The following is a 12164-nucleotide window of genomic DNA, read 5'->3' as shown; positions in this document are numbered from 1 at the left end:
GTATTTTTGTCATATTTTCAAATATTTCATTTACACTGAATAAAACAGAAAACAGTTGTATAATATACATTGACATAAATGCTAGTGCAAGATTTTTATTCTGAGACCATTTCCAAACTATACATTAAAGAGTTTTCCGTAAAACAGTTAAAACATTGACCATTCAGTAACCAAAAGCTATCAACAGTACTTTTAACAGTTTCTATGGATATTTATTATAATTTTTTCACATCCATAAGACAGGTGTTTGCAGCAGCCACACTAATATGGCTAATATTATGATTGAGCAAAGAACAGTGAGGTAGATGGCCAAGATTATCCAGCGGCAGTGATACATCCATTGCATCAGGGGGCGCTGTCTGCAGGCAGGTGATCAAACAATACAAGTGATCAGTGAGTTCAGAAATTGAATATGAATACATTAATAATTCAATTAATAAAAGAATAAGCTAGTAAATAAGCAGTATGTGTATTAAGTATTAAGTGTAACTCACAAGCTAATGACACATCTATCACAGTCTCTGAGGTTGTGCTCAGATCTCTTGAGCCTGGCATGACTGTGCTCCAGCGCCGCCTTCCTCCTCAGCCTTTGATGAGGTAACACTGCCAGTGAACTTGTGTTTCTGTTATTTTAATAATTATCAAACAATTAATAAACCACTATTTGACTGTAGCAGACATAAAATCAACAGTCTAAGGGCTCGTTTACACAACACCGTTTTCACTTAAAATGGAATCATTATGTGGTCCAAAATTGTAGAGACCTGGTTGAGCTGGTCATTATCTGGTCCAAGCTGGTGGTGCTCGTGGACCAGCTAATGACCAGTATGGACCAGCTTAAACCAGCTTGGACCAGCTACCAGTTTGAGTTGTATTTTGAAACCCGATTTCAAACCCTACTGGAAAAACCAAGTTGTTGAAAACGATACCATTATCGGCTCCATGTAAACAACAAAAATGCAGATTTGCGAAAAAGGTCACATCATGCGCATTACGTGGTTAGTCTATAGATGCATAATGTTTCTTTACAAAGTGACATCGCCAACTACTGGCCTGTCATTTATTCGCAGCGTTTTTAGTCATTTTTGCGAATCCTTGTGAACAGGGATCGTTTTGAAAACGCTGTTGTCTGTACATGAAATAAGCAAAGGAAAAACATTTCCATTTTTAAGTATATTGTAGTTAAGTACATTTGAATTTATTCATGAAAGTTCTTCTCCAGGATTTTTAAAAGCAATGTGTCCATGTTTTAAGTGACCTACTTTTTTACATAGAAGGGGTCCTGCTCAAGTCTCAGAGTCTGGCTGGGAAGAACTTGGGCAGAGGATGTCTCCTCAGGGTCATTCACCATGGCAGTTTGTGAGGGGCTGTCCTCTCGAGGTGCTGCTTGCCTTAAGTAGTGTGAGACTTTGGATATGGTATCAGCACATAAAAGTCAACCAATTTTACTTTCAAATGTTATGTATTTTACAGTAAAAGATATATCATATGTAAGAAGAAAAACATTAGGACAGGACTTCACTAGGGCCAAATTTAATTTCATGTTGACTAAATGGCCAAAATTCACCATGTACTTTCTAAATGCATGTTATTTATCTTAATGTGAATTGTTCAACAACGCATTTCATTTTAAAAACCAAGTCTCCACCCTATGTTTTCTTCTTTTTCAATAATCTGTTTCAGTCAGATGTACGCCACAATAGAGTGCTGTAGTGATGATTTTGGAAAGCCAACCCAGAAGTTAGCATCACCTTGGTTCCCTGGACAAAACCCAATAGGATTTTTCACAGAATACGCTCTGCGACCACAAAATTTAGATTTAGTTTTGTTCAACATTTATGAATTCTGAAGCCTAAATGCAATCGCCAGAAGTAGAAAAAAACAACACGGTTGCATCATTAAGCTTCAAACCACTCTTTCGGTCATTTTCCCTGGAAGTTTGAGTTAGAGTATGATTATAAACACAACAAGGCTTTGATAGCAGACTAGTGAGTAGATGAGTTTTCCTGTTTGGGCGTAATGATGTTTAATGTCCCTGACAACCCCTGTAGTCCCATTTAGCCATTTGTTAGTGAAAGCCAAGTGAAAAAAAAAGCATTAGTGGGGTATTACTGATGTATTTTATGTTGTATAATAAAACGTGAAAATATCTTGGGCTTATGTTATCCACAGACCTTATTTAAGGCATTTAATCAAAAGCCCATTGACTTTGAGGCGATGGAAACTGAAGTGCTAAAAAAAAATAATTTCCGGGTTTCTGCCTACAAAACTAAGTCATTCCTGCTGTGCTCTAAACAGGAAAAAAGTTCTGTCGCTACAGATTTTAAAGGTGCCCTCGAATGAAAAATTGAATTTATCTTGGCATAGTCAAATAACAAGAGTTCAGTACATGGAAATGACATACAGTGAGTCTCAAACTCCATTGTTTCCTCCTTCTTATGTTTGTTTAAAAGACCTCTGAAGAACAGGCGAATCTCAACATAACACCAACTGTTACGCAACAGTCGGGGTGTACGCCCCCAATATTTGCATATGCCAGCCCATGTTCCCAACATTATGAAAGGCATTAGACAAGGGCAGCTAGTAACGTCTGGATCTGCACAGGTGAATCATCAGACTAGGTAAGCAAGCAAGAACAACAGCGAAAAATGGCAGATGGAGCAATAATAACTGACATGATATCATGATATTTTTAGTGATATTTGTAAACTGTTGTTCTAAATGTTTTGTTAGCATGTTGCTAATGTACTGTTAAATGTGGTTAAAGTTACCATCGTTTCTTATTGTATTCACAGAGACAAGAGCCGTCGTTTTTTTTTCATTTTTAAACACTTGCAGTCTGTATAATGCATAAACACAACTTCATTCTTTATAAATCTCTCCAACAGTGTAGCATTAGCCGTTAGCCACAGAGCACAGCCTCAAATTCATTCAGAATCAAATGTAAACAATTTAACAGTATACAATACTCATCCGACGCATACATGCCGCATGCATGACGAACACTTTGTAAAGATCCATTTGAGGGTTATATTAGCTGTGTAAACTTTGTTTATACACTGTTCAAGGCAAGCGCGAGCTCTGTGGGCGTGGAGCAGGAGAATTTAAGGGCCAGTAGCCCTGAATCGGCTCATTTATAATGATGCCCCAAAATAGGCAGTTAAAAAAATTTATTAAAAAAATGTATGGGGTATTTTAAGCTGAAACTTCACAGACACATTCAGGGGACACCTTAGACTTATATTACATCTTTTTTTTTTAAGTTCTAGGGCACCTTTAAATATATACTGTATCCAAATTACCCTCTGTCCACTAGAAGGCAGTCTTCTGTGTGGTCTGGTTTCTTTGTGTTTGATTCTCTGTCTCTGTCACTTATCTCATTGGACACTGAAGATAATAGAGCTTCTGACTCCATTAATTTTTGTCTCTTTAAATAAAAGAGAAACAAAGTACAGTTAAACTAAATTTAGACTGATAACATCTGATGTTTTTTATGGTTAAAAATTTAATTGAGTGAACGAAACTCATTTTGCACAACCTGGATTTGCTTTGTGATGACATTTGTACTGATTCTACGCCGTAAATGTGGCTGAGAGTGAGACAGAAGAGAAAAGAGACAGGTGTTATCAATCAGATAATATTCTAACAAATCATTTAATTCACACTAAACTACAAATTACTTGTCTACATAAATTGGAAAAAAAAATTAATTGAAAAAGACATTTGACTGAATAAAACTGAACAAGTATGCAATCAGTACCTTCTGTGAGTCTTTTTCCAGCTTATCAACAGAGTCAATTTCCTCTGCAGTAATAAACAAAAAAGAAAAATTAAAAATGCAGGTGGATGCATCACAACTTTAACATCAAGAGAGAACCCGAATGGGTGTTCTCCTACCCCACTGCTCACAGACATATCGCTCTCTGCTGCTTTTCTCCATTTGTTTCTTCATTTCCTCCAATTCAATGCTGTTTCTCTCGTGGCGGAGCTTCAGGTTCTCCACATGAGCCACCATCAGTTCCACTGCATGGCTCACTTTAGCCTCCTACTCACAGAGACAGAATGGGATTTTACATATTAAAAGGCCTTTTATTGAACTTCCAACTTAGTGGGACCCACTGTAATGTTCTCTGGCTTTGCTATCCAGGGTAAGATCAAGTATGGACCGATACCTGATGCACTGCCCCAAGAACCTCTGCTGTGTTGGAGATTCGTCCGATGGTGCCCCCGATAATGTTAAGACAAAGCTCAAGGCGCTGAAGGAGCCTGGCCCGTTTGATATCTAAACACATTCCCTTGAGTGTCTAGTGAAAAAAAATACACTCCAAGAATTGGCAAAGGCTGAATCCAAAAAAATAAATAATTAAAAAAAGCTGTTCTCAGATTGTAGTCATACCTCAATTATTTCCAAGCCTCTTTCCACTTCCAGTTTGAGGTTGTCCTCAGCACTGTCCCGAGCATGTTCCTCAGTCTCCAGCCTTTGACACAGAGTGAACTGGTCACAGCGAAAGGCCACAGACAGCCGAGAGAAAGCAGCCTGTGATCGCAGCAAAAAATTTAGGAAAAAAAAAAGAAATATTTAACATACTTAGAAATATATTTAAATAAGTTTAAATCTTATATCAAAATAGAACACACAAAAAAAGATTCAATATTTTTTTACCTGCATGTCCTGTGACATCAGAGATCCATGAACATGTGAATGGGTTGTTAAATTATTGAAATATTATCGAAAAATTGGGTAATAGGACTACTTCAATTAAGTATTTTAAATCAAAGGGTTTCAGCTGACAAAAAAGTTTAAGAATCCCTGATTTCAAAACTGAATTCAAATGAAAATTAATTGAATTCAATAAAAATGCATTTATTTAGATAAAAAAATGAATCTACATAGAAAAAAAATAAGTTATACCACACTTGAAAGAACTGTATAGGCTATTTTATACATTTTAATAATAAAATGGACTGACCTCCAGTTCCTCCTCTGTCAAGTCATCACTATGATAGAGTAAAATAAGACATAGGAATTTATGTCCACAAAGGAAGAATCATATACTTGGATATCCAACGAATATAAAGCTAGAGTTGTTTGAGTAAATCACCTGTTAGGACCCAGCCTCTCGATAACAGACGGCTCTTCTAAGGAAATGTGGTTCTCGTGTCTAGATCCTTCAGAAGAGAAAGAAAGTCACTTAATAGTTAATCATATACCCTGATGATTAAGAATAAGCAGGATGTATTGAGTAAATGGTTTTGTTGAAGTGTTACCTTCCTCACAGTCATTCCCACTGTTCTCTGTTTGGTTGTTGGTCAGCACTTGCGGGTCTTCACAGGCCTAACCATTAATGAATTGTAATGTATAGTTAACCAAGTAGATACCAAATTTTTGGAGGTTTCACAATGACAACAACTTCTCCTTGGTCTTTAAATATGACTGACATTAATTTAATGATCAAAATTAGCACTCTTATTGTAATATATTTTGTAATTATCATTTAAATCTGATTAATTTTCAACTTGTTTGTTATAAATCAACATCTCAGGAAAATATGATGGTGTTTCTAATCAAAAGGACATCGAATTTGTACATGTCCACTGTATAGGACACCAGGACTCATGTTTATCAGGCATTTTGGGAGACACAAGTGAATAGTGAAATAAATTATTTATCAATGTTCCTATTAATTATTAGATATTATGAAAATGTTGCCAATTATTACACTTTTTTTTTTCCAATACGTTGCCCCAAGAACACATTAATATGCAAATTAGATACAGTGTATAGATGCATTATTGAATGGGAAAACCCATGTATCTTTCATAACAGTTGAGAATCATCTTTAAACAAAGTTTAGTTAAAAAAAAATCCTGAAGCCTAAAAATTTATTTAAAAACAAAACAAATGTAATTGTCATTTCATTTTATAAACAACTTAGTCCTGGTGTCCACTACAATTTAATGACACGGAGAAAAGGAAAAAAAAGAAAGAAAAAAGAAAAAAAAAACCCACCTTTTTCTGGGTCCCAGGAGGATATAGTAATGAATGGATTAGATGACTATTTTTCCTCACAAACTAAGTTTTAATCTGCATATTCATTCCAAGTCAAAAAAAGTTTAAGAACTGAGATTTTAGTCTAAAACGATAAAATTCAGATCGTAAAGCGTATTCTTATTTCTCCATCACCATGGTGAGGGAAGAAAAAAAAAACTCAAGATAAAGAGCTATGAATTCTGCATACATATTACTGTCCTCCATGAAAAGCCCTCAAACATTACATAAATTCTTTCAAACCACAATTGGATTGGAAAACAGATATACTGCTCCACTCAAGAGAACAACCACAAAACAAAGTAATGGTAAATGAAGACAAATGCTTTCTTACCATGACATTTACTGTGATTTCTTGCTCTCCACCTTTCTTACTCCTAACAGGCACTACATAATCTCATTAAGAGATAGAGGTGGCAGTTTTAGACATGTCATGGCTGCCACATACACTAGCATGACAGACATTGACAGAAAAACAGTACAAAACAAATGCAAAAAAATTTACTTTCTATGGTGTGCTTACTACAATATATAATTCAGGTGCCAATATGAATGCATGAAGCACTTTATAATCAAGCTTTTACTATGAACTGCATACAGTGAAGCTTATCACACTAAACCAGTCTATAAACAGACCTGCCAACCTTGGAAAATTTTTTCGAGTACCAGTGTGACGGGACGGGACACTTTTTTGGGGGGGCATATAATTTTTTACATTTTTGCGAATACAACACACACATGCACACCCATCTTCGTTAACCTAATTTTGACTGTTAAAGTTTTTTTTAATTTGACAATTAAAAATTTCACTACACCTGCTCAAAAGCATTTTTTAATTCATAATTAATATTGCATTCATATATTTAATATGGACAGAAATTTTTTGTTTGCAATTTCAAGTAGGCTATATTTACATACAACTAACCTAACAGTTGAGTCGTTTATACAGGTTTTGTAATGAAAACTAGTCTACATTTAAGAAACCCTTAGAAAACTGCTGTAGTGATTAATTTAAAAGCAATGTCACGAGTTTTTAGGCCAAAAACTTTTTTTGTCACATACAGCAAACATCTCCTCATTATCCGCTAGCTGCCTGTCCCCTGAACACACTGTAAAAAAACGCAGTCTCTGTAGTCGCCACAAGCTCCGAACGGCAATGAAAACAAACTGGTGCAGCCTGGACCACGAAACAATAAACATGCTCCAGCCAATAACCGACAAGAATGATTTTAAATTCGCATTCATGACCGTTTCAGGAAGCACGGGGGGGAGGGGAGGGGAGGGGAGGAGGAGGAGGAGGAGGAGGGTCTAGCTAGCCTCTGTTTTGTTTGACAACACTTCGAACGTCAACAGGAAGTTACTCCATCCAGGATCACTTAGAGCACCTTTAATTTATTATTTTAATATCCAAATATAATAAATACCACAGAAAAAAGGGTTTCTATTTGTAACATGCGGTCTTTGAATTATAAAGAAGACAAACATTCGCTGAATAAAAGGTTAGCCAGTACAAACATTTATAGAAAACTGTTGACAATGAATAGAAAGGACCAATAAGAGCAAAACGAATCGAGTATTCAAGAATATAAATAAGTTAGTCATATAACGAGGGGTTGTTAACTAAAGCGTTGGTCATTTACCGAATCTTAAAACACGGGTGGATAATTAAAAATGTTTTCTGACAGACAAAGGCAAGCAAGAACAAATTTTAAACCAAGCACGGCAACTTTCATTTTACAATGATCTCCTGTGCGCGCGCGTTTGTTTATGAGCTCACGCAGCATTGAGACAACGGTCATTTTAAATGCATAAGTAACTAATGTGCTAGTTTTCATACAAAATAAGTAGGCTATGTCATATAAAGGTACTTTAGTATTAACACAATAACACAACACATGTAGGCTACGTTTCTTAACACGGAGAATAAATAAAGGCCTGTTTCTCCAGCCTTGCGCTTATCAGTCACATCACATTTTCATAACACCAACCCATATAGCGATTTCAATTCGATTTAGATTTGTTTAACATCACTTGAGCATTTCATACCAGTTTATCTTAAGTACCGTGACTACTGTACTGTCCTCGCTTGAGACTCAGTCACTGAGACAGCGGGAATGGAAGGAGGGATCGAGCGGGATTTTGTGTTGCTGTCGATTTGCAGTCTCATTTTATTGATAGGCCGTACGCAGTCAATCATCCCCGCTTGCTATTTGGGAACTGAACCCATCGCTCAGATTGGTCAAACTCTTTCTTTTGCTGGATTTGAGTACTGCGTGTGCACAGATTTGGACAAGATACCTGGATGGCATGGTTTAGCAAACGAAAGCACCAGAAGCTGATATAACTGGTCAATCATCAGCAAATTTAGCATATATTTTAAAGATCATGAATGACACAAGAAAGAAACAAAAGATTTGGACCAACTCCACATTTATTGTAGAAAATTATGGAACAAAGTCTTTAATAGAGGCGCTGTGGCTTTCCCATGGTGCTCTTGATGTAGAGAGCTCTGACGTTCTGCCAGTTCTTCTTCAGCAGAGACACCAGGAAGTTCACAGCCAGGTGGATGTTGTAGACCAGCTCTTCCTCGGTCATCTTGACATGACCAACAGCCACAGCCAGACACAGAACCTGAACATGACAGATGACCGTTATAAACTTTTCAAATAGTCACAAAGCACAATTTTCTCAGTTGGACAAATACAGTCATTAATAAAATTAAGTCTCTCAAACAGCACATACAACACACCTTGCAATTAAAATATATTTAAAAATGTAATGTATTCCTGTGATGGCAAAGCTGAATTTTCAGCATCACCCATCTTTAGTGTCACATGATCCTTCAGAAATTATTCTAATATGCCGATTTGGGGCTCAAACTTCTCTTATCAATGTTGAAAACAGTTGTGCTGCTTTGTGGAGGCTGAGACTTGATCAATTTGGTAAAACTATTTAAAAAAAAAAAAAAAAGTCTTTTGAACACTAGTGCATGCTCGAGTGAAAAAGTGATGCAATTTAGATTTCACTACAATAAATATACCTTCTTCATCTGGAATTTGATGGTGGATTTCACTTCATCCACCTTGGTGCCCAGGTTCTCATTATGGGTGAGCAGAGAGGGAAACTTTCCTGCCTTGTTGAGGCCAGGTCCCAGGATACGAGGAATCTGCTTGATCAGAGACTCAGAGGCCAGGAAAGCATCATACTTCTTTGCTAAAGGAGAACAAGAGGATCATTATGCAGACTCAATCCAGAATGAGCACAGAGCACATGCAAGTCTTCTAATTTAAATCGCTTATGTTCTGTTGAGCACATTTCCAGAAAAAAAACAAACAAACAAACAAAAACAACAACAACTCACCCAGCTTCTTCACCATTTTCTTGTTCTTGTTGAGCTTTTTAAGAGCCTCGATGTCCATGTGTGGAAGCTCGGCGGCTTTGGCTTCATCACAATGCTGCTGGTCACCAAGGACACACACGGAGAACTTGGGGCGTGGGGTTGTCTTCAGCCTGCGAGGAGCGACGGATTAAACAGACTGACAAACATAAGCATATCAGACCCCTTTCAACCCATGTGAGGCAGATCAGAAGAGTCTTACCCATACCACCTCAGCTGGCATCAGGTGTCGATAGCACAGGCATTTAACAAAATGGTCGGTTTAGGTATGACGGCATAAAAACAGTCACCTATAACCTCCCCTCATGTTTTAAGACCCAGGGTAGGGGTCCGCCTGCTTCACCAACCCTGAAGATGGGTGGTTCAGTCAGACTACCCGAGGCGGTTCTCAACTGCCTGCCTTTAACCTGCCTGTTCATGCAATTTAATCAAGTGGATAACTAATCCATGTCAAGACATTGAGATTTATTCAGGCAAAGCAAAGGGCAAGCTGCAAGAAGGCTGGGTGATACAGTAAAGGTCCGAACCTGACAGTGCCTGAGAAACGCTTGTCCTTCTGGGGATCGTAGTTCTTCAAGCTGATCTGCAGTTCCACAGTCTCAAGAAACCTTAAATATAAAAGTTATTATAAATACCCCATTTGCAGTTAACTGGTGGTGCTGTGTTTAAGCAGAGGCATTTAAACAATTATTCCTTTTAACCATTTAATTATAATTTAATCAAGCAAGTAATCCAATAGTTTTGTTGTTCATCAGAAGTTAACTTTCAAGAGTACTAGTGACTAGTTTCTTTTATACAAATCACTATCCCAATTGTGACACTACTACTGGGTAAAAAGTTCAGATAAACTACACAATTCTAACATGAATTCCAATTGTTGCTGATACCTATTCAGTTCAATATTAAAGGGTTAATTCACCCAAAAATGAAAATTCTGTCATTACTTACCCTCATGTCGTTCGACACCCGTAAAACCTTTGTTCATCTTCAGAACACAAATTAAGATATTTCTGTTGAAATCCAATGGCTCAGAAAGGCCTCCATAGCCAGCAATGTCATTTCCTCTCTCAAGATCCATAAAAAGTACTAAAGATGTCGCTACAAAGTCCATCTCACTACAGTGGTTCTACAATCATTTTATGAAGTGACAAGAATAGTTTGTGCGCAAAAACCACAAAAAAAAAACTTAACGGCTTGTATAGAGATGGCCGGTTTCAAAACACTGCTTCCTGAAGCTTCAAAGAGTTATGAATCAGTGTATCGATTCATGAGTCGGATCGCGTGTCAAACTGCTGAAATCACATGACTTTGGTGATCCGACTCATGAATCGATACACTGATTCATAACTCTTTGAAGCTTCAGGAAGCAGTGTTTTGAAATCGGCCCATCACTATACAAGTCGTTATTTATTTTTTGCACACAAAAACTATTCTTGTCGCTTCATAAAATGATTGTAGAACCACTGTAGTGAGATGGACTTTGTAACAACGTCTTTACTACCTTTTATGGGTCTTGAGAGAGGAAATTACATTCCCTCTATGGGGGCCTTTCTGAGCCATCAGATTTCAACAGAAATATCTTAATTTGAGTTCTGAAAATGAACAAAGGTCTTACGGGTTTCGAACGAGATGAGGGTAAGTAATTAGTGACAATTCTCATTTTTGGGTGAACTAAACTTTTAACTGCTCATTAGGTACTACTACATAGTTATTTGCAACGATACAAAGAGCTATAAATAGATCTGTAGTCTTGATGTATTAAACACTAGCAGCAATCTCAAATACTCCACAATGGGAGTATTAGAGATTTAGAAAAATGCATGGTTCACTATTAAAATACTTGCTCGTTGAATAATAAAAAAAAAAAAAAAAATTATTTATATATATATATATATAATTTCTGCCAGTTATTGGGGAAAACAATATGGTCCGAGTCTTACTTTCTCTTCTTACGACGGGAACCAGACTGGACCTCCCGAACAGCCTCGTACAAAGTGTCTCTTGAGACCTTGCTGTAAAAAAATAAAAATTAGATAAAAATGTGATTAAATTGTACGACTACGGTTACTCTGGAGTGTCTCGAGTGCATAAATGTCGCGATGACTACGTAAGCAGATTGCCCGGAAAATACATTAACATGCCTCAAAACGCCGTTTTTAAACTTCAATATATCGATATTAATAATGTTATCTATGAATAACAGCCTTCTAGACGACTATAATTTTAGATGAAGTTAAACAATTCTCAGATTAAACCGGATTGCATTGGAGATGGCCCACTATACTGCGCCGCAGCGCTCAAAAACTGCTCGACTGTTAAAATCAAAGAAAATATCAGAATGTCCGACTGACATTGCTTGACGATAGATTCGCTCACATACCCATAAAAAGGTAAAATAAAAATTAATAGGGACTTAAACACGTTATAAATGCATATATATGAATATTTCTCACGTGCCTCATTTTGCCGTGATGTCTCCCCCCTCACACGGAGCTCGAAAAAGGAAGGATGAAGGGAAGTTGCGCAGAATATATGCGCCAGTCAGTGTGTGAAAAACGGACTTCCGGAGCAGCCATGATTGTTGTGGCCACAGAAACCATACAAGAAAACTTTAAATTTCACAAACAATTTTTTTTTTGTCAGAATAGTTTATTCGCCATGTACAATTACAATAAATTTACAAAATTAGTATGATGAAAAAAAACCAAACAAATATCT

At 36.9% G+C, this 12164-nt stretch overlaps 2 protein-coding genes across 3 annotated transcripts; both read right to left on the bottom strand.

The window, feature by feature from the left end:
• Nucleotides 1-93: 93 nt before the first annotated feature.
• On the bottom strand, nucleotides 94-8246 carry si:ch211-163l21.11 (inositol 1,4,5-triphosphate receptor associated 2). The gene is made up of 13 exons (XM_067395619.1): nucleotides 8127-8246; nucleotides 5269-5335; nucleotides 5103-5169; nucleotides 4971-4998; nucleotides 4397-4537; nucleotides 4173-4304; nucleotides 3898-4045; nucleotides 3761-3804; nucleotides 3539-3589; nucleotides 3303-3427; nucleotides 1263-1391; nucleotides 495-623; nucleotides 94-359 (listed from the first exon to the last, which is right to left on the bottom strand). Exons 1-13 carry the CDS (start codon nucleotides 8244-8246, stop codon nucleotides 227-229), a joined length of 1314 nt encoding a protein of 437 aa, XP_067251720.1. The 3' UTR covers nucleotides 94-226.
• Nucleotides 8247-8462: 216 nt separating this feature from the next.
• On the bottom strand, nucleotides 8463-11538 carry rpl10a (ribosomal protein L10a). 2 transcript variants are annotated; one of them, XM_067393707.1, is made up of 5 exons: nucleotides 11387-11538; nucleotides 9974-10054; nucleotides 9411-9559; nucleotides 9090-9262; nucleotides 8463-8680 (listed from the first exon to the last, which is right to left on the bottom strand). In XM_067393707.1, exons 3-5 carry the CDS (start codon nucleotides 9466-9468, stop codon nucleotides 8510-8512), a joined length of 402 nt encoding a protein of 133 aa, XP_067249808.1. In that variant the 5' UTR covers nucleotides 9469-9559; nucleotides 9974-10054; nucleotides 11387-11538; the 3' UTR covers nucleotides 8463-8509. The 2 variants fall into 2 exon arrangements, with proteins under 2 accessions (XP_067249808.1, XP_067249809.1); XM_067393708.1 differs by lacking the exons at nucleotides 9974-10054; nucleotides 11387-11538 and adding an exon at nucleotides 9649-9932.
• Nucleotides 11539-12164: the final 626 nt, after the last annotated feature.

This window comes from Chanodichthys erythropterus, chromosome 9 (genome assembly GCF_024489055.1).
Source record: "Chanodichthys erythropterus isolate Z2021 chromosome 9, ASM2448905v1, whole genome shotgun sequence".
In the NCBI taxonomy this organism is placed as follows: domain Eukaryota; kingdom Metazoa; phylum Chordata; class Actinopteri; order Cypriniformes; family Xenocyprididae; genus Chanodichthys; species Chanodichthys erythropterus.
The sequence above is the reverse complement of the archived record's forward strand: the minus strand, read 5'-3'. Positions and strand labels throughout refer to the sequence as shown.